Source organism: Somniosus microcephalus, unplaced genomic scaffold (genome assembly GCF_052327205.1).
Source record: "Somniosus microcephalus isolate GS21.2 unplaced genomic scaffold, FLI_Smic_1.0 unresolved_chr4, whole genome shotgun sequence".
Lineage (NCBI taxonomy): Eukaryota > Metazoa > Chordata > Chondrichthyes > Squaliformes > Somniosidae > Somniosus > Somniosus microcephalus.
Genome location: NW_028225182.1, coordinates 43481433 through 43503928, shown reverse-complemented (window position 1 = coordinate 43503928; position 22496 = coordinate 43481433). Strand labels below are relative to the sequence as shown.

Below are 22496 nucleotides of genomic sequence, written 5' to 3'. Positions count from 1 at the left end.
TGTCAAATTTTCTTTTGGTACCCGCTCCGGTGAAGCGCCTTGGGATGTTTTATTTGGTTAAAGGTTTAAAGGTTAAAGTTGTGGTGGTGGTTGTTGCGATAGGGTGTTTTTTGCAACTCGGTTCTACTGCACATGTTAATCCAGTCCCCACACACTCTCAGCATCATTGACTTTCCCGAACCAATTCTAACAATGTCGTCCTCGCTCAACTTTATTTTCAGAAAGCTGTATTTCAATCCCTCTGCAGTTTTCTTTGAAATAGTCAAACAGATATGAAGCTCTTTATATAATGTTTAATATTCAGGCAGTTATCGGGAGATGCCTACACAGTTTGCAACACTGAGTTATATTCCGTTAAAATTGTTTTTAATATTGTCTTCTCCTCGCCCATCAAAAAATTCCTTGGGTGTTCAAACCTTAATCTGATGATAACTATGTTGACAAATAGCTTTTTCTATCAAGCAACCTCATTGAGTTGGATTCAGTTCGGAACTGATCACCCACTCTGTATGTAAAGGGCTATGCCTGCCCACGGCTAGCACACAACGTATATAAGAGTCACATACCTTCAAACACCTCCCATACAGATTATTAAATCTCCCCACCATCTGCTTGGCAGTGTTCCGCTGTTAGGGTGAGATGAAGAGGGGTGGGAGGAGGCTCGTGTGGAGCATAAACACCGGCGCGGACCTGTTGGGCCCAATGACCGGTTTCTGTGCTGTACATACTATGCAATAAATTTGCTCTTCACTCTAAATCAGAAATCTGATGCACAGCCAAGTGTTCAAATCATTGTCCTCTGCTTTCTAATCAATCCTGTTCATCAAATGCTCAATTGAGTTCCAAAAGCCATTTGGCGACACTTTACCCAGAATTAAACACGGTCATCCTCTTGCTGTATTATCCAGCGCTAGGTACTAATGAAGAATCAATTCTGATCTTCTCTCCTTTTCAAATGGTTTGTAGGGCAAACTGACTCTTGTCTTCTGCCGTCGGAAAGTCTTCAATCTCATCTTCAATTCCTTATACCGGGCTGTAACTATAAGCGAAGGGTTCAAGCTCCTTGTTCTCATCCCAATTTTGAAATATTAAAGGTTCGGTCGCTTTGAAATCTCGGTTAAAATTTGGTTGGTCAATTGGTTGATTCAACGCTCGTCTTCCTTGCTTGACACCTTCCTTTTTCATTACGATGTTTGTTTTTTAATCTCATCTTCACCACAAAGAAAACAGTTTGGAATCAGTGCCGGAACTCAGATCTTCAACCGTAGAAACAGCACAGAGACTATAAGACTTCACCCTCCAGGTGCAATGGTAATAGCGTCAAGAGACTTGACTTTCTTTTCAAGGTCATTCTGTTCCAGTGCTGGCAAAGACTGGTGGGTTCACCTATACCCTGTTGTCCAATACAAATAGTGACCAAGTCCAAACAGACCATATCGTCTTCAAATCATTAGCTCCAACAGCCCCATTTTCTTCACTATCTTCACAGAAGAGTGTCACGAGTCGTGGAGCCAAATCCATGTCTTCCTCACGTGCTTTTCCCTGCCGAAGACAGCAAGTATATAAAAGGAAAAGTTGGTTCTTCGCGAACCCGGGCTCTGCTCCTGACAAAAACGCTTTGCAGTCTTGCTTTTGCCTCGCGGTGGGAGATCTCGTCCCAGTTTCTCCTCCCTCGCTCTTCCAGGCATGCGGGCCGAATGGGAGTCAAAATCCAATCTTCCTTACAGCTTGCAGCTGCGGTCGCAGGCAGTCAGTCCGCTGATGTCACATCTCTTCCTCTTCGCTGGCCTTACTCCAGCGGTGGCAGCAGTTGGCGGTTATACCCAGCAGGAAGTTCGTGGCGACCGAAGCAATGGACACAATGAAGCCCACAAAGGCGATGAAGAGATAGTCGTCCAAAGTCAATGAGAAGCGGCAGGCTTTAAAGCTCTCTTCAGTCAAGGTGATGAGTGGAATACCTTTGACCTCTGCGGGACCAGCACACTCCACTTCGCTGGAATCTGACACAGAGCCTTAGAATGTTACAAAGGGACAAGAACCCTCATTTTTATTCCACATACATTGGAGCGAACCTTATATCTATGATTAGTAATCATGTTAGCATTGGTTTTGGAGATGGTGCACCACAGAAGTCTATCTCAATATTCAAGCGTCTAATTAAAGTTAGCTTACTTCTTGGACAGGTGTGGATTGATTAAGGATTAAGCATGGATTTTTTTAAAGGCAAATTGTGTTTAACTAACGCGATCGAGTTTTTTGATGAGGTAACAGAGAGGGTTGATGAGGGCAATGCGGTGGATGTGGTGTACATGGACTTCCAAAAGGTGTTTGATAAAGTGCCACATAATAGGCTTGTCAGCAAAGTTGAAGCCCATGGAATAAATAGGGACAGTGGCAGCATGGATACGGAATTGGCTAAGTGACAGGAAACAGAGAGTAGTGGTGAATGGTTTTACGGACTGGAGGAAGGTATACGGTGGCGTTCCCCAGGGGTCGGTACTAGGACCACTGCTTTTCTTGATATATATATATATTAATGACTTATAGACTTGGGTGTACAGGGCACAATTTCAAAATTTGCAGATGACACAAAACTTTGAAGTATAGCGAACAGTGAGGAGCAGAGGGATAGACTTCAGGAAGACATAGACAGGCTGGCGGAATGGGCGGTCACGTGGCAGATGAAATTTAACGCAGAAAAGTGCAAAGTGATACATTTTGGTAGGAAGAATGAGGAGAGGCAATATAAACTAAAGGGTACAATCCTAAAGGGCGTGCATGAACAGAGAGACCTGGGGGTATAGGTGCACAAATTGTTTTTTTAAATTCATTCCTGGGATGTGGGCGTCGCTGGCAAGGCCGGCATTTATTGCCCATCCCTAATTGCCCTCGAGAAGGTGGTGGTGAGATGCCTTCTTGAACCACTGCAGTCCGTGTGGTGAAGATACTCCCACAGTGCTGCTAGGGAGGGAGTTCCAGGATTTTGACCCAGCGACGATGAAGGATCGCTGATATATTTCCAAGTCAGGATGGTGTGTGTGACTTGGAGGGGAACTTGGAGGTGGTGGTGTTCCCGTGCGCCTGCTGCCCTTGTCCTTCTAGGTGGAAGAGGTCGCGGGTTTGGGAGGTGCTGCCGAAGGAGCTTTGGCGAGTTGCTGCAGTGCATCTTGTAGATGGTACACACTGCAGCCACGGTACGCCGGTGGTGGAGGGAGTGAATGTTTAATGTGGTGGATGGGGTGCCAGTCAAGCGGGCTGCTTTGTCCTGGATGTTGTCGAGCTTCTTGAGTGTTGTTGGAGCTTCACTCATCCAGGCAAGTGGAGAGTATTCCATCACACTCCTTACTTGTGCCTTGTAGATGGTGGAAAGTCTTTGGGAAGTCAGGAGGTGAGACACTCACCGCAGAATAACTAGCCTCTGACCTGCTCTTGTAGCCACAGTATTTATGTGGCTGGTCCATGGTGACCCCCCCAGGATGTTGATGGTGGGGGATTCAGCGATGGTAATGCTGTTGAATGCCAAGGGGCAGTGGTTAGACTCTCGCTTGTTGGAGATAGCCATTGCCTGACACTTGTGTGGCGTGAATGTTACCTGCCACTTATCAGCCCAAGCCTGAATGTTGTCCAGGTCTTGCTGCATGCGGGCATGGACTGCTTCATTATCTGAGGAGTTGTGAATGGCACTGAACACTGTGCAGTCATCAGCGAACATCCCCACTTCTGACCTAATGCTGGAGGGAAGGTCATTGATGAAGCAGCTGAACATGGTTGGGCCTAGGACACTGCCCTGAGGAACTCCTGCAGCGATGTCCTGGGGCTGTGATGATTGACCATCAACCACCACAACCATCTTCCATTGTGCTAGGTATGACTCCAGCCAGTGGAGAGTATCCCCTGATTCCCATTGACTTCAGTTTTACTTGGGCTCCTTGATGCCACACTCGGTCAAATGCTGCCTTGATATCAAGGGCAGTCACTCTCACCTCACCTCTGGAATTCAGCTCCTTTGTCCACATTTGGACCAAGGCTATATTGAGGTCGGGAGGCAAGTGGTCCTGGCAGAACCCAAAGTGGGCACCAGTGAGCAGGTTATCAGTAAGTGCCGCTTGATAGCACTATTGACGACACCTTCTATCACTTTGCTGATGATTGAGAGTAGACTGATGGGGCGGTAATTGGCCGGATTGGATTTGTCCTGCTTTTAGTGGACAGGACATACCTGGGCAGTTTTCCACATTGTCGGATAGATGCCAGTGTTGTAGCTGTACTGGAACAGCTTGGCCAGAGGCGCAGCTAATTCTTGAAGGTGGAGGGCAGGTTGAGAAAGCGGATGAAAAACCTGGGCTTCATAAATAGAGGGATAGAGTACAAAAGCAAAGAAGTTATGATGAACTTTTATAAAACACTGGTTCGGCCTCAACTGGAGTATTGTGTCCAATTCTGGGCACCGCACTTTAGGAAGGATGTGAGGGCCTTAGAGAGGGTGCAGAAAAGATTCACGAGAATGATTCCAGGAATGAGGGACTTCAGTTACGTGGATAGACTGGAGAAGCTGGGGTTGTTCTCCTTAGAGCAGAGAAGGTTGAGAGGAGATTTGTTGGAGGTGTTCAAAATCACGAGGGGTCTGGACAGAGTAGATAGATAGAAACTGTTCCCATTGGCGGAAGGCTGGAGAACCAGAGGACACAGATTTAAGGTGATTGGCAGAAGAACCAAAGGCGACAGGAGGAAAAACTTTTTTACGCAGCGAGTTGTTAGGATCTGGAATTCACTGCCTGAGAGGGTGGTGGAGGCAGACTCAATCACGGCTTTCAAAAGGGAGTTGGATAAGTACCTGAAGGAAAACAATGTGCAGGGCTACAGGGAAAGGGCGGGGGAGTGGGACTAGCTGAAGTGTTCTCGCAGAGAGCCGGCACGGGCTCGACGGGCCGAATGGCCTTCTACTGTGCTTCTATGATTCTACACAAACACTCCTCCAATGTGCTCATGGTATGAGAAAAACAGACCCAGAAACAAACTATGCTCAATCCAAACACAAAGAAAGAACTTGCATTTCTATAGCGTCTTTCACATCCTCAGGTCGTCCCACAGTGCTTTGCAACCAATTAAGTACTTTTTGAAGTGTAGCCACGTTGTAATATAGGAAAATGCGGCCGCCAATTTGCAAGGTCACACAAATGGCAATTTGTTCATGAACAGATCACCTGTATTTTTAAGTGTTGTTGGTTGCGGGATAACTATTGGCCCAGGACACCGGGGAGGTCTCCCCCTGCTCAACTTTGAAATAGTGGCCATGGGGTCTTCTACGTCCAACCTGAGAGAGCAGGCAGGGCCTCGGTGTAACGTCTCATCCGAAAAATGGAACCTCCAACAATGCAGTGCTCCCTCAGTACTGCCCCTCCGATAGTGCAGAGCACCCTCAGTACTGCCCCTCCGACAGTACAGAGCTCCCTCAGTACTGCCCCTCCCACAGTACAGAGCTCCCTCCGTACAGCCCCTCCCACAGTGCGGCGCTCCCTCAGTACTGCCCCTCAGACAGTGCGGCGCTCCCTCAGTACTGCCCCTCCAACATGCGGCGCACCCTCAGTACTGCCCTTCCGACAGTGCAGCACTCCCTCAGTACTGCCCCTCCCACAGTGCAGCGCTCCCTCAGTACTACCCCTCCGACAGTGCAGCGCTCCCTCAGTACTGCCCCTCCGACAGTGCGGCGCTCCCTCAGTACTGCCCCTCCGACAGTGCAGAGCTCCCTCAGTATTGCTCCTCTGACAGTGCGGCACTCTCTCAATACTGCTCCTCCGACAGTGGGGTGCTCCCTCAGTACTGCTCCTCCGACAGTGCTGCACTCCCTCAGTACTGCCCCTCCGACAGTGCTGCGCTCCCTCAGTACTGCCCCTCCGACAGTGCGGCGCTCCCTCAGTACTGCCCCTCCGACAGTGCGGCGCTCCCTCAATACTACATTGGAGTGTCAGCCTAGTGACTTAATTGGCTGTGAAGCATTTTGGGACGTCCTGAAATCGTGATAGGCGCTATATAAAGGCAAGTACTTTCCTCCTTTATGTAATAAAAACAGAAAATGCTGGATATATTCAGCAGATCAGACAGCATCTGTGGAGAGAGAAAAGCAGAGTTAACGTTTCAGAATAATGGGACAAGTAAAGAAACAAAAGATGAGTGTAGAGGAGGTGGAAATGGCAATAGAAGAACCATTACCAACAGTGCTCCCATTACCAGATCCCTAGCGCCTCACTCCATCATCCCTTTTTGTCATGTAAGCTCTCCTGCCTTCCATCCTATCGCAGGCCTTCCCTTGTCTTTTTGCAGTTGCTTAAAATCTGTTCCATCTCTAACCTTTTCCAGTTCTAACGAAGGGTCATCGACCTGAAACATTAAATATGTTTCTCTCTCCACAGATGCTGCCTGACCTGCTGAGTATTTCCACCATTTTCTGTTTTTATTAAAGATTTCCAGCATCCGCAGTATTTTGCTCTTCCTTTGTGTGTCTGTACTTAATATTTTTTGTTTCCGTTACAGGGCTATGGGGAGAGAGCGGGGCAGTGGGATTATTTTGGGATTGATACATGGCTATGGGGAGAGAGCGGGACAGTGGGATTAGTTTGCGATTGATAAAGGGCTATGGGGAGAGAGCGGGACAGTGGGATTGATACAGGGCTATGGGGAGAGAGTGGGACAGTGGGATTAGTTTGCGATTGATAAAGGGCTATGGGGAGAGAGCGGGACAGTGGGATTAGCTTGGGATTGATACATGGCTATGGGAGAGAGCGGGGCAGTGGGATTAGTTTGGGATTGATACAGGGCTATGGGGAGAGAGTGTGGCAGTGGGATTAGTTTGGGATTGATACAGGGCTATGGGGAGAGAGTGTGGCAGTGGGATTAGTTTGGGATTGATACAGGGCTCTGGGAGAGAGCGGGGTAGTGGCATTAGTTTGGGATTGATACAGCGCTATGGGGAGAGAGCGGGGCAGTGGGATTAGATTGGGATTGATACAGGGCTATGTGGAGAGAGCGGGGCAGTGGGATTAGCTTGGGATTGATACAGGGCTATGGGGAGAGTGCGGGGCAGTTGGATTACTTTGGGATTGATACAGGGCTATGGGGAGAGAGCGGGTCAGTGGGATTAGTTTGGGACTGATACAGGGCTATGGGGAGAGAGCGGGTCAGTGGGATTAGTTTGGGACTGATACAGGGCTATGGGGAGAGAGCGGGGCAGTGGGATTAGTTTGGGATATGATACAGGGCTATGGGGAGAAAGCGGGGCAGTGGGATTAGTTTGGGATTGATACAGGGCTAAGGGGAGAGAGCGGGGTAATGGGAAAGATTTAGGATTGATACAGGGTGACGGGGAGAGAGTGCGCCAGTGGGTTTAGTTTGGGATTTATACAGGGCTATGGGGAGAGAGCGGGGCAGTGGGATTAGTTTGGGATTGATACAGGGCTATGGGGAGAGAGCTGGGCAATGGGATAATTTGAGATTGATACAGGGCTATGGGGAGTGAGCGGGGCACTTGGATTACTTTGGGATTGATACAGGGGTATGGGGAGCACACCGGGCAGTGGGATTAGTTTGGGATTGATACAGGGCTATGGGGAGAGAGCGGGGCAGTGGATTAGTTTGGGATTGATACAGGGCTACGGGGAGAGAGGGGGGCAGTGGGATTGCATTGGGAGCGATACAGGGCTATGGGGAGAGAGCGGGGCAGTGGGATTAGTATGGGATTGATACAGGGCTATGGGGAGAGAATGGGACAGTGGGATTAGTTTGAGATTGATACAGGGCTATGGGGAGAGAGCGGGGTGGTGGGATTAGTTTGGGATTGATACAGGGCTATGGGGAGAGAGCGGGGTAATGGGAATGATTTAGGATTGGCACAGGGCTATGGGGAGAGAGTGCACCAGTTGGATTAGTTTGGAATTGATACAGGGCTACGGCGAGAGAGCGGGGCAATGGGATTAGTTTGGGATTGATACAGGGTTATGGGGAGAGAGCGGTGCAGTGGGATTATTTTGGGATTGATACAGGGCTACGGGGAGAAAGCTGGGCAATGGGATAATTTTGGGATTGATACAGTGCTATGGGGAGAGCGCGGGGCAGTGGGATTGGTTTGGGATTGATACAGGGCTATGGGGAGAGAGTGGGGCAGTGGGATTAGTTTGGGATTGATACAGGGCTATGGGGAGAGAGTGGGGCAGTGGGATTAGTTTGGGATTGATACAGGGCTATGGGGTGAGAGCGGAGCAGTGGGATTCATTTTGGATTGATACAGGGCTATGGGGAGAGAGCGGGGCAGTGGGATTAGTTTGGGATTTATACAGGGCTATGGGGAGAGAGCGGGACAGTGGAATTAGTTTGGAATTGATACAGTGCTATCGGGAGAGAGCGGGTCAGTGGGCTTAGTTTGGGATTGATACAGGGCTGTAGAGAGAGGGCAGGGTAATCGGAAAGATTTAGGATTGATACAGGGCGACGGGGAGAGAGTGCGCCACTGGGATTAGTTTGGGATTGATACAGGGCTATATGGAGAGAGTGGGGCAGTGGGATTAGATTGGGATTGAGACAGGGCTACGGGGAGAGAGCTGGGCAATCGGATAATTTGGGATTGATACAGGGCTATGGGTAGAGAGCGGGGCAGTGGAATTAGTTTGGGTTTAATTCAGCCAATGGGGAGAGAGCAGGGCAGTGGGATTAGTTTGGGATTGATACAATGCTGTAGGTAGAGAGCGGGGTAATGGGAAAGATTTAGGATTGAGACAGGGCGATGGGGAGAGAGCGGGGCAGTGGGATTAGTTTGGTATTGATACAGGGCTATGGGGAGAGAGCAGGGCAGTGGGATTAATTTGGGATTGATAGAGGGCTATGGGGAGAGAACGGGGCAGTGGGATTAGTTTGGGATTGATACAGGGCTATGGGGAGAGTGGGGGGCAGTGGGATTCGTTTGGGATTGATACAGGGCTATAGGGAGAGTGCGGGGCAGTGGAATTAATTTGGGATTGATACAGAGCTATAGGGAAAGAGCGGGGCAGTGGGATTACTTTTGGATTGATACAGGGCTATGGGGAGAGAGCGGGGCAGTGGGATTAGTTTTGGATTCATACAGGGATTTGGGGAGAGAGCGGGGCAGTGGGATTAGTTTTGGATTGATACAATGATTTGGGGAGAGAGTGGGGCAGTAGTATTAGTTTGGGATTGATACAGGGCTATGGGGAGAGAGCGGGGCAGTGGGATCAGTTTCGGATTGGTACAGGGGTATGGGGAGAGAGCGGGGCAGTGGGATTAGTTTGATATTGACACAGTGCTATAGGGAAAGAGCGGGGCAGTGGGATTACTTTTGGATTGATACAGGGCTATGGGGAGAGAGTGGGGCAGTAGTATTAGTTTGGGATTGATACAGGGCTATGGGGAGAGTGGGGGGCAGTGGGATTCGTTTGGGATTGATACAGGGCTATAGGGAGAGTGCGGGGCAGTGGAATTAATTTGGGATTGATACAGAGCTATAGGGAAAGAGCGGGGCAGTGGGATTACTTTTGGATTGATACAGGGCTATGGGGAGAGAGCGGGGCAGTGGGATTAGTTTTGGATTCATACAGGGATTTGGGGAGAGAGCGGGGCAGTGGGATTAGTTTTGGATTGATACAATGATTTGGGGAGAGAGTGGGGCAGTAGTATTAGTTTGGGATTGATACAGGGCTATGGGGAGAGAGCGGGGCAGTGGGATCAGTTTCGGATTGGTACAGGGGTATGGGGAGAGAGCGGGGCAGTGGGATTAGTTTGATATTGACACAGTGCTATGGGGAAAGAGCAGGACGGTGGGATTAGTTTGGGATTGATACAGGTCCATAGGGAGAGAGCGGGGCAGTGGGATTAGTTTAGGGTTGATACAGGGCTATGAGGAGAGTGCGGGGCAGTGGGATTAGTTTGGGATTGATACAAGGCTATAGGGAGAGAGCGGGGCCGTGGGATTCATTTGGAATTGATATAGGGCTATGGGAAGAGCGCGGGGCAGTGGAATTAATTTGGGATTGATACAGGGCTATTGGGAGAGAGCGGGGCAGTGGGATTAGTTTGGGATTGATACAGGGCTATGGGGAGAGAGCGGGGCAGTGGGATTAGTTTGGGATTGATACAGGGCTATGGGGAGAGAGCGAGGCAGTGGGATTACTTTGGGATTGATACAGGGCTACAGGGAGAGTGGGTCTTGGGATTAATTTGGGATTGATACAGGGCTATGGGGAGAGAGGGGGCAGTGGGATTAGTTTGGGATTGACACAGGGCTATGGGGAGAGAGTAGGGCAGTGGGATTAGTTTTGGATTGCTACAGGGCTATAGGAAGAGAGCGCGGCAGTGGGATTAGTTTGGGATTCATACAGGGCTATGAAGAGAACGCGAGGCACTGAGATGAGTTTGGGGTGGATACAGGGCTATGGGGAGAGAGCGGGGTAGTGGGATTAGTTTGGGATTGATACAGGTCCATAGGGAGAGAGCGGGGCAGTGGGATTAGTTTAGGGTTGATACAGGGCTATGGGGAGAGTGCGGGGCAGTGGGATTAGTTTGGGATTGATACAAGGCTATAGGGAGAGAGCCGGGCAGTGGGATTCGTTTGGGATTGATACAGGGCTATGGGAAGAGCGCGGGGCAGTGGAATAAATTTGGGATTGATACAGGGCTATGGGGAGAGAGCGGGGTAATGGGAATGATTTAGGATTGATACAGGGCTATGGGGAGAGAGCGGGGCAGTGGGATTAGTTTGGGATTGATACAGGGCTATGGGGAGAGAGCGGGGCAGTGGGATTAGTTTTGGATTGATACAGGGCTATGGGGAGAGAGCGGGGCAGTGGGATTAGTTTTGGATTGATACAGGGCAATGTGGAAAGAGCGGGGCAGAGGGATTAGTTTGGGATTGATGCAGGGCTATGGTGTGAGAGTGGAGTAACGGGAATGATTTAAGATTGATACAGGGGTATGGGGAGAGAGTGCACCAGTGGGATTAGTTTGGGATTGATACAGGGCTATAGGAAGAGAGCGGGGCAGTGGGATTGTTTTGGATTGATACAGGGCTATGGGGAGAGTGCGGGGCAGTGAGATTAGTTTGGAATTGATACAGGGCTATGGGGAGAGAGCGGGGCAATGAGATTAGTTTGGGATTGATACAGGGCTATGGGGAGAGAGTGGGGCAGTGGGATTAGTTTGGGATTCATACAGGGCTATAGGAAGAGAGCGGGGCAGCGGGATTAGTTTGGGATTGATACAGGGCTATGGGGAGAGCGCGGGGCACTGAGATTAGTTTGGGATTGATACAGGGCTATGGGGAGAGAGCGGGGTAGTGGGATTAGTTTGGGATTGATACAGCTCTATAGGGAGAAAGCGGGGCAGTGGGATTAGTTTGGGGATTGATGCAGGGCTATGGGGAGAGAGCGGGGCAGTGGGATTAGTTTGGGATTGATAACGGGCTATGGGAAGATACGGGCAGTGGGATTAGTTTGGGATTGAAACAGCGCTATGGGGACAGAGCGAGGCAATGGGATTAATTTGGGATTAATACAGGGTTAAAGGGTGAGAGCGTGGCAGTGGGATTACTTCTGCATTGATACAGGGCTATAGGGAGAGAGCGGGGCAGTGGGATTAGTTTTGGATTGAACCAGCGCTATGGGTAGTGCGTGCGCCAGTGGGATTAGTTTGGGATTGATACAGGGCTATGGGGAGAGAGCGGGGCAGTGGAATTAGTTTGGGATTGAAACAGCGCTATGAGGAGAGAGCGGGGCAGTGGGATTAGTTCTGGATTTATACAGGGCTATGGGGAGAGAGCGGGGCAGTGGGATTAGTTTGGATATGATACAGGGCTATGGGGAGAGAGCGGGGCAGTGGGATTAGTTTTGGATTGATACAGGGGTATGGGGAGAGAGTGCACCAGTGGGATTAGTTTGGGATTGATACAGGGCTATAGGAAGAGAGCGGGGCAGTGGGATTGTTTTGGATTGATACAGGGCTATGGGGAGAGTGCGGGGCAGTGAGATTAGTTTGGAATTGATACAGGGCTATGGGGAGAGAGCGGGGCAATGAGATTAGTTTGGGATTGATACAGGGCTATGGGGAGAGAGCGGGGCAGTGGGATTAGTTTGGGATTCATACAGGGCTATGGGGAGAGAGCGGGGTAGTGGGATTAGTTTGGGATTGATACAGCGCTATAGGGAGAAAGCGGGCCAGTGGGATTAGTTTGGGGATTGATGCAGGGCTATGGGGAGAGAGCGGGGCAGTGGGATTAGTTTGGGATTGATACCGGGCTATGGGAAGATACGGGCAGTGGGATTAGTTTGGGATTGAAACAGCGCTATGGGGACAGAGCGAGGCAATGGGATTAATTTGGGATTAATACAGGGTTAAAGGGTGAGAGCGGGGCAGTGGGATTACTTCTGCATTGATACAGGGCTATAGGGAGAGAGCGGGGCAGTGGGATTAGTTTTGGATTGAAACAGCGCTATGGATAGAGCGTGCGCCAGTGGAGTTAGTTTGGGATTGATACAGGGCTATGGGGAGAGAGCGGGGCAGTGGAATTAGTTTGGGATTGAAACAGCGCTATGAGGAGAGAGCGGGGCAGTGGGATTAGTTCTGGATTTATACAGGGCTATGGGGAGAGAGCGGGGCAGTGGGATTAGTTTGGATATGATACAGGGCTATGGGGAGAGAGCGGGGCAGTGGGATTAGTTTTGGATTGATACAGGGCTATGGGGAGAGAGCGGGGCAGTGGGATTCGTTTTGGATTGATGCACGGCTATAGGGAGAGAGCGGGGCAGTGGGATTAGTTCTGGATTCATACAGGGCTATGGGGAGAGAGCAGGGCAGTGGGATTAGTTTGGGATTGATACAGGCCTATGGGGAGACAGCGGGGCAGTCAGATTCGTTTGGGATTGTTACAGGGCTATGGGGAGAGAGCAGGGCAGTGGGATTAGTTTGGGATTGATACAGGGCTATGGGGAGAGAGCGGGGCAGTGGGATTAGTTTTGGATTGATACAGGGCTCTGGTGACAGAGCGGGGCAGTGGGATAAGTTTGGGATTAATTCAGGCTATGGGGAGAAAGTGGGGCAGTGGGATTAGTTAGGGATGGATACTTGTTCTATTGGGAGAGAGGGGGCAGTGGGATTACTTTTGGATTGATACAGGGCTATGGGGAGAGATCGGAGCAGTGGGATTAGTTTGGGATTGAAACAGGGCTATGGGAAGAGAGCGGGGCAGTGGGAATAGTTTGGGATTGATACAGGGCTATGGGGAGAGAGCAGGGCAGTGGGATAAGTTTGGGATTGATACAGGGCTATGGGGAGAGAGCGGGGCAGTGGGATTAGTTTTGGATTGATACAGGGCTCTGGGGAGAGAGCGGACCAGTGGGATCAGTTTGGGATTGACACAGGGCTATGGGGCGAGATCGGGGCAGTGGGATCAGTTCGGGATTGATACAGGGCTATGGGGAGAGAGCGGGGCAGTGGGATAAGTTTGGGATTAATTCAGGCTATGGGGAGAAAGCGGGGCAGTGGGAATAGTTTGGGATTGATACAGGGCTATGGGGAGAAAGCGGGGCATGTGGAATTAGTTTGGGATTGATACAGGGCTATGAGGAGAGAGCGGGGCAGTGGGATTAGTTTGGGATTGAGACAGGGCTATGGGGAGAGAGCGGGGCAGTGGCATTAATTTGTGATTGATACTGGGCTATAGGGTGAGAGCGGGGCAGTGGGATTACTTCTGCATTGATACAGGGCTATCGGGAGAGAGCGGGGCAGTGGGATTAGTTTTGGATTGAACCAGCGCTATGGGTAGTGCATGCGCCAGTGGGATTAGTTTGGGATTGATGCAGGGCTATGGGGAGAGAGCGGGGCAGTGGAATAAATTTGGGTTTGATACAGGGCTATAGGGAGAGAGCGGGGCAGTGGGATTAATTTGGGATTGATACAGGGATATGGGGAGAGTGTGGGGCAGTGGGATTCGTTTTGGATTGATACAGGGCTATGGGGAGAGAGCGGGGCAGTGGGATTAGTTTGGGATTGATACAGGGCTATAGGGAGAGAGCGGGGCAGTGGGATTAGTTTGGGATTGATACAGGGATATGGGGAGAGTGTGGGGCAGTGGGATTCGTTTTGGATTGATACAGGGCTATGGGGAGAGAGTGGGGCAGTGGGATTAGTTTGGGATTGATACAGGGCTATGGGGAGAGAGCGGGGCAGTGGGATTAGTTTTGGATTGATACAGGGCTCTGGGGAGAGAGCGGGCCAGTGGGATCAGTTTGGGATTGACACAGGGCTATGGGGAGAGATCGGGGCAGTGGGATCAGTTCGGGATTGATACAGGGCTATGGGGAGAAAGCGGGGCATGTGGAATTAGTTTGGGATTGATACAGGGCTATGAGGAGAGAGCGGGGCAGTGGGATTAGTTTGGGATTGATATAGGGCTATGGAGAGAGAGTGGGGCAGTGGGAATCGTTTGGGATTGATACAGGGCTATGGGGAGAGAGCAGGTTAGTGGGATTAGTTTGGGATTGATATAGCTCTATACGGAGAGAGCGGGGCAGTGGGATTAGTTTGGGATTGAGACAGGGCTATAGGAAGAGAGCGGGGCAGTGGGATTGTTTTGGATTGATACAGGGCTATGGGGAGAGTGCGGGGCAGTGAGATTAGTTTGGGATTGATACAGGGCTATGGGGAGAGAGCGGGGCAATGAGATTAGTTTGGGATTGATACAGGGCTATGGGGAGAGAGCGGGGCAGTGGGATTAGTTTGGGATTCATACAGGGCTATAGGAAGAGAGCAGGGCAGTGGGATTAGTTTGGGATTGATACAGGGCTATGGGGAGAGAGCGGGGTAGTGGGATTAGTTTGGGATTGATACAGCTCTATAGGGAGAAAGCGGGCCAGTGGGATTAGTTTGGGGATTGATGCAGGGCTATGGGGAGAGAGCGGGGCAGTGGGATTAGTTTGGGATTGATACCGGGCTATGGGAAGAGACGCGCAGTGGGATTAGTTTGGGATTGAAACAGCGCTATGGGGACAGAGCGAGGCAATGGGATTAATTTGGGATTGATACAGGGTTAAAGGGTGAGAGCGTGGCAGTGGGATTACTTCTGCATTGATACAGGGCTATAGGGAGAGAGCGGGGCAGTGGGATTAGTTTTGGATTGAACCAGCGCTATGGGTAGTGCGTGCGCCAGTGGGATTAGTTTGGGATTGATGCAGGGCTATGGGGAGAGAGCGGGGCAGTGGGATTAGTTTTGGATTGATACAGGGCTATGGGGAGAGAGCGGGGCAGTGGGATTAGTTTGGGATTGATACAGGGCTATGGGGAGAGAGCAGGGCAGTGGGATTAGTTCTGGATTGATACAGGGCTATGGGGAGAGAGCAGGGCAGTGGGATTAGTTTGCGATTGATGCAAGGCTACGGGGAGAGAGCGGGACAGTGCGATTAGTTTGGGATTGATACAGGGCTATGGGGAGAGAGCGGGGCAGTCAGATCAGTTTGGGATTGATACAGGGTTATGGGGTGAGAGCGGGGCAGTGGGATTAGTTTGGGATTGATACAGGGCTATGGGGAGAGAGCGGGGCAGTGGGATTAGTTTGGGATCAATACAGGGCTATGGGGAGAGAGCGGGGTAGTGGGATTAGTTAGGGACTGTTACAGGGCTATGGGGAGAGAGCGGGGCAGTGGGCGTATTTTGCGATTGATACAGGGCTATGGGGAGAGAGCAGTGCAGTGGGATTAGTTTGGGATCGATACAGGGCTATGGGGAGAGAGCGGGGCAGTGGGATTAGTTAGGGACTGTTACAGGGCTATGGGGAGAGAGCGGGGCAGCGGGATTAGTTTGCGATTGATGCAAGGCTACGGGGAGAGAGCGGGACAGTGCGATTAGTTTGGGATTGATACAGGGCTATGGGGAGAGAGTGGGGCAGTCAGATCAGTTTGGGATTGATACAGGGTTATGGGGTGAGAGCGGGGCAGTGGGATTAGTTTGGGATTGATACAGGGCTATGGGGAGAGAGCGGGGCAGTGGGATTAGTTTGGGATTGATACAGTGCTATGAGGAGGTAGCGGGGCAGTGGGACTAGTTTGGGATTGATACAGGTCTATGGGGAGAGAGCGGGGCAGTGGGATTACTTTGGGATTGCTAAAGGGCTATGGGGAGAGAGCAGGGCAGTGGGATTGGTTTGGGATTGAAACAGTGCTATGGAGAGAGTGGGGCAGTGGGATTAGTTTGGGATTGATACAGGGCTATGGGGAGAGAGGGGGCAGTGGAATTAGTTTGGGATTTTAACAGCGCTATGCAGAGAGAGCGGGGCAGTGGGATTAGTTTTGGATTGATACAGGGCTATGGGGAGAGAGCGGGGCAGTGGGTTTAGTTTTGGATTGATACAGGGCTATGGGGAGAGAGCGGGGCAGTGGGATTAGTTTGGGATTGATGCACGGCAATAGGGAGAGAGCGGGGCAGTGGGATTAGTTTGGGATTGATACAGGGCTATGGGGAGAGAGCGGGGCAGTGGGATAAATTTGGGAGTAATTCAGGCGATGGGGAGAAAGCGGGGCAGTGGGATTAGTTCGGGATGGATACAGTTCTATGGGGAGAGAGCGGGGCAGTGGGATTACGTTTAGATTGATAGAGGTTGATGGGGAGAGAGTGCGCCAGTGGGATTAGTTTGGGATTAATTCAGGCTATGGGGAGAGAGCGGGGCAGTGGGATTATTTTGGGATTGATACAGGGCTATGGGGAGAGAGCGGGGCAATGGAATTAGTTTGGGATTGATACAGGGCTATGTGGCGAGACAGGCAGTGGGATTAGTTTGGGATTGATTCAGGGCTACAGGGAGAGAGCAGGGCAGTGGGATTAGTTTGGGATTGATACAGGGCTATGGGGATAGAGCGGGGCAGTGGGATTAGTTTGTGATTGATACAGGGCTATGGGGAGAGAGTGGGGCAGTGGGATTAGTTTGTGATTGATACAGGGCTACAGGGAGAGAGCGGGGCAGTGGGATTAGTTTGTGATTGATACAGGGCTACGGGGAGAGAGCGGGGCAGTGTGATTAGTTTGTGATTGATACGGGGCTACGGGGAGAGAGCGGGGCAGTGGGATTAGTTTGTGATTGATACAGGGCTACGGGGAGAGAGCAGGGCAGTGGGATTAGTTTGTGATTGATACAGGGCTACGGGGAGAGAGCGGGGCAGTGGGATTAGTATGTGATTGATACAGGGCTACGGGGAGAGCGGGGCAGTGGGATTAGTTTGTGATTGATACAGGGCTACGGGGAGAGAGTGGGGCAGTGGGATTAGTTTGTGATTGATACAGGGCTATGGGGTGAGAGCGGGGCAGTGGGATTAGTTTGTGATTGATACAGGGCTACGGGGAGAGAGCGGGGCAGTGGGATTAGTTTGTGATTGATACAGGGCTATGGGGTGAGAGCGGGGCAGTCGGATTAGTTTGGGAATGATTCAGGGCTTTGGGGAGAGAGCGGGGCAGTGGGATTAGTTTGGGATTGATACCGGGCTACGGGGATGGAGTGAGGCCGTGGGATTTTCGCACACCCTTTGCAGTGAGTGTGCAGCCCATTCGAACGGGCTTCGGAGCCAGTGATCCGGAGTAAAGGAACTCCTGCAGTCTGACTGTGTGTCGGCAGGCTGTAGTAACTAGACGTCTTAAATAAGTACAGCCCAATGCAGCTGCAGCATAATCAGACAGTGAATGAGAGCTTGTTTTGAGAGGTGTGATATCACTTTTAAGACAGGCAGAGTGCCAAAGAGAAAGAGCTGGAGCTCGTTTGTTGGATTCAAGTACTTGTGAGTCACTCTTAAAACAAATCTCACAAACACTGGGATATAAAAGAGTGTCGGAATCACAGTGTCATTGCTGAGCGAACGCAGATCAGAGACACTCAGGAAACTCCTGATCTAATGGACATTTTACTCCAACTGGCACTAATTAAACACTTAGGGCTAGATTTTCAGTATAGGCAGTTTTGGGGCGCTAGCTTTAGCGCCCGCCCGAAGTTAGCGCCCGCCCCAAAGTAGCGCCCCGTTGCCGGGAATTCAGTGGCTTCGCCCTAAGAGGTTGGTGGAGCGCTAAAAGAGGCGTTCCACTACTCTCTTTAGGCGCTAAGCCGGCGGTCCAGAGGGATAGCGCCCAGGCGGGGCGCAGCACGGGTGCGGTCATTTTTGCACTGACAGCAGACCCCGTGGTGCCGACCAGCTCTTAAAGGGGGAAGGGACGAATTGGTCTGCTGCCACGCCCTGCACACTGCAGCCTTGCAAAGAGGCCTCAACACTGCTGCTCAGCCCCAGGGAGTCATGGCAACGCCAGAGAAGGCCCGTCAGCGTGCCCTGCGCTTCTCAGAGGGTGATCTGGACATAATGGTCACAGCTCTGGAGGTGAGGCGCAAGATCTTGTTTCCAGAGAGTGGGAGGAATCCAACCCACCACGACTACACCAAAGCCTGGAAGCAGATCGCCCAGAGGGTGACGTTCACCGGCGAGGCCCCCAGGACCCACAAACAATGCCGTAAGAAATACAACGATCTGACCAGGATTGTGAGGGTGAGTAGCCTTTCCAGTCTCCTCCTCATTCTTGCATGTACACCTGACATGATGGGCAAAGGGACCTGAAAGTCCTTTTGGCCAGCCCTCAGCCAGCAGCATTGGGACAGTCATGAGCATCAAATGGCCATTCGGCACTCTACACTTTGGCCAAGCTATTCCACCATGGGAGGCAGTGCACACTACATCAGGGCTTCACTCTGTCCAAGCTATTCCACCATGGGAGGCAGTGCACACTACATCAGGGCTTCACTCTGTCCAAGCTATTCCACCATGGGAGGCAGTGCACACTACATCAGGGCTTCACTCTGTCCAAGCTATTCCACCATGGGAGGCAGTGCACACTACATCAGGGCTTCACTGCGCACTTACAGCCCGTCCTTTCTCTTGCAGGCTAAAGTAGCGTTTAATCGCCAGGCCCGTGCCAGGGGTGGCCGCGCCAAGCTGCAGAAGCTCACTCGGCTGGAGGAGCGCGTGTGTGTGCTCATGGGAGCCCGTGTGATTGTCCCCACAGCGTGCGGTGTATCCGACCCTCCACTGCCCGGCAATGGTAAGGACCTCGCCTTTTGGCCCTCTCGCGTCGCACTGGCCCATCCGAGCTACCTCCTTTGCCACTGTCCCACCAATGCGCTGAATCCCACCAGTCCTAACTCCCTCGCTGACGCCGTCTCCTCACTCTGAAGCTACTCTTGTGCATTCCTGCTTTCAGCTGGTGACGACCAGGACCCTGAGGCTGCCAGTGACAGCACCTCCAACCAGGAGGAGGAGGAGGAGCAAGCCGGACCTTCGGGGGAACAGTCACGTCCCGCAGGAGAGGAGGAAATGCTTGACACCTCCTCACTGGACGAGTGCCTGGAGGAACTGTCGCAGGGCAATGCAGCTTCTGGGACCAGTGGCGTCCAGCCACCCAGCAGCCGTGCGCGTGGCCCGCGGCCTTCCCCCCAAAGGGGGGAAGGATCAGAGGGGAGTGCTGCTGCTCGGCACACTCGCCGTCACCAACGCGGCAAGGGTCCCCTAGTTCGGCCCCCTCCTCCCCAGCGGGAGAGTCGCGACTCCAGTCCGGACACCTTCACTTCGGAGGAGGTGCGGAAGCTCGATCAGATGGCCGACGACTCGGACCGGCGCCACACGGAGCTCATGAGCGTGGTGGGGCGCATGCCTGAGGCCATCGAGTCGCTGGCGACCAGTGTGCGCGAGTTCGGGGCAGCAACTGCCGCGACTGGCCGCATGCTAACTGATGCCGTCAAGACCCTGGCGGATGTGATGCGCGCGCACACCAGGACCACAGGGCCACTCACTGCTGCCACACGCGCTGTCTCAGGCAGGCATCGCCAGGGCAGGCGCCGCGCTGGACCATCCCAGCAAGCCGGCCGTCGGCTGATTGCTGCGGATCCTGCAGTGCGGGCCCGGCCGAGTGCCACCGCGCCACAGCACCAGCCAGCGCATCCCAGACGCCAGCTGGCCCACATTGCGCCATCCGTCGCCGCCATTCCCCCTCTGGGGCGTCAAGGGCAAGCGGCTGCAGCTGATGGTGGCCAGGCTCAGGTGCGCCACTCAGGAGACGGCCCCTCGAGGCCCAAACGCCGTGTAGGCCGCCCCCCAGCGGCATCTGGCGGAAGGGCATCTGAGCCTCAGGCGCCTTCCCCCAGCCTCGCAGCAGCCACTGGGCAGAGCTTGCGAAGGAGCAGCAGGCAGGGCAGGGGAGGCAAAATGCTGGCCAAGGTCTCGCCCTCGCGGGCCACTCAGTAGAGGGTGTGGCCAGCTTTCCTTTAATATGGCGGTGGCCATCTTTATTTTGCCCATGGTTGTGCTTTTGGAGGGCTTTTTTTTTGCGTTAGGCCGACGTTGAGGCCCGGTTTCAATAAAGGTGGAGTGGCTCCTCCCCAGTTTGTGGGAGTGAGTCGTTTGTTGGGCTTTTTGTGGGGCCCGTTTATTGTTTTTGGGGATTCATGTGGGAAGGGCTTTTCATTTTTGTTTAATAAAAAATTATCTTTATTCATGCAGTCTCCATGGTTGTTCTTCTTAGTGTTTGTTGGCTTCGCCGGCTGAGGGCTTGCGGAGCGGCTGCATTCATCTTCCCTCATGGCCCCTGGCCATTCCCTGACAGGGGGCTTAGAAGTACCGTGTAATAAGGTGGCGTCGTGCGGCCCTTGGCCCTGGTCGCTCCCTCCTGGGAACGTACTCCTGCTCCTCCTCCTCCTCCTCCTCCTCCTCCTCATGCTCCTCCTGCTCCTCCTCCTGAGGTGCTGGTCCAACGTCAGGTGGCAGTGCCTGAGTCCTGCGGATAGCCAGGTTGTGTAGCATGCAGCAAACCACCACAAATTGGGAGACCCGGTCCGGCGAATACTGGAGAGCTCCTCCGGAGCGATCAAGGCAGCGGAACCGCTGCTTGAGGACCCCAATAGTTAGCTCGATGATGTTGCGGGTGGTTTGATGGCTCTCGTTGTAGGCCTCTTCAGCAGCGGTCCTGGGCGCGCGGAGCGGGGTCATGAGCCAGGTGCACAAAGGATAGCCTTTGTCCCCGAGTAGCCATCCTCTTGGGGGAGGCTGTGCCTGGAACATGTCATGCACAGTACTCTGCCGCAGGATAAAGGCATCGTGGCTGCTGCCTGGGAAGCTGGCATTGACTGCCATGATGCGCTGCTTGTGGTCACAGACCAGCTGCACATTCAGAGAATGGTAGCCCTTCCTGTTGCGATACTGCTCGCCATGCTCCAGAGGGGCCCGCAAAGCCACATGCGTACAGTCAATGGCGCCCTGCACCAAGGGGAATTCCCCGAGTCTGGAAAATCCCAATGCGCGCTGATGCTGGCTCTCCAGGGCCATGGGGAAGGAGATGAATTGGCTTCTCCTTCTGAACAGTGCTTCGGTCACCTGGCGGATGCAGCGATGCGCGCCGTACTGGGAGATGTTTGCTATGTCCCCAGCAGCGTATTGGAAGGAGCCGGTGGCATAGAAGTTCAATGCCACTGTCACCTTCACTTCCACCGACAGAGACGTCCTGCACCTGAGCTTTGGCCGCAGATCTCGGCGAAGCAGGTGGCAGATCTCTGCAATCACCCCCTTTCGGAATCGGAGCCTTTTAACACATCGCGCGGCACTCATGTTTAGGTAGGAGCGCTGCTGGCGGTATAGCCTGACTGGGTAAGGCCTACGTGGCCGACGCCTGTAGCCCCCTCTGCCTCTAGCCAGGGCTGCCCCTCTCACAATGCGTCTGCGAGCCCTACGGACATGGAGCTGCAGCTCCGCGTTGGCACCCCATGCAACCCCCATCAAATCCTGGCAAACACTCTAATTTCCAAATGGCCACTTGCAGCGCTGTTGCCTGAGTCCAAAAATACCTGGCTCTTGCTGCTTGAAACCAGTTAGCTATCCTCCTTGTTGTGTCTCCAGAAATGCGTTGCACAAGACTGTTTTCTGAAAAAAGGATGGCCTTTATACTGGAGAGGACGTTCCCTTTAATTAGCGCCCCCCGGGGCCCGCGCTGGTTGTGTTGCGTTCCTTTTTCCAAACGCTCCGGCCGCCCGCCGCACAATGGGGCGGTCCGACTGAAGTTTGCAATCGGGGCGGCCAAAGGGCGTTGCACGAGGATGTGACGTCATTTTCTGCGCGCGCATCCGGGCGGGCGCTAAACTTTGCGCCGGCGCTAACGGGCAACTTAATTTGGGGCGGGGCGCAAACTGCGCTGCGCCCGGGCGCTACACGCATAGCGCCCGGAAATCACTTCTCTTAAGGCGCTAACTGCTGGCGCAAGCTACTGAAAATCTAGCCCTTAGAGAATGTCGCAAAATTGTGTACAAGACACGGTACATTTATCTAAATGTAGTCCGTAGTAAAGCTTCCTCTACACTGTCCCATCACACTCTCCCATAGCAGGTACAGCACGGGTTAGATACAGAGTAAAGCTCCCTCTACACTGTCCCATCAAAC

At 52.5% G+C, this 22496-nt stretch overlaps 1 protein-coding gene across 2 annotated transcripts in view; it reads right to left on the bottom strand.

Annotated features, from left to right (window-relative positions):
• Window positions 1–268: 268 nt before the first annotated feature.
• Window positions 269–22496, bottom strand: part of LOC147090647 (leucine-rich repeat-containing protein 55-like) — a 36877-nt gene continuing 14649 nt past the window's right edge. Inside the window, exon 3 of one of the 2 annotated variants that reach the window (XM_085977411.1) lies at window positions 269–2012. In XM_085977411.1, coding sequence (XP_085833537.1) covers window positions 1765–2012 — 248 coding nt within the window. In that variant the 3' untranslated portion in view covers window positions 269–1764. The remainder of the gene's footprint in view (window positions 2013–22496) is intronic. The other variant, XM_085977412.1, reaches the window with a different exon arrangement.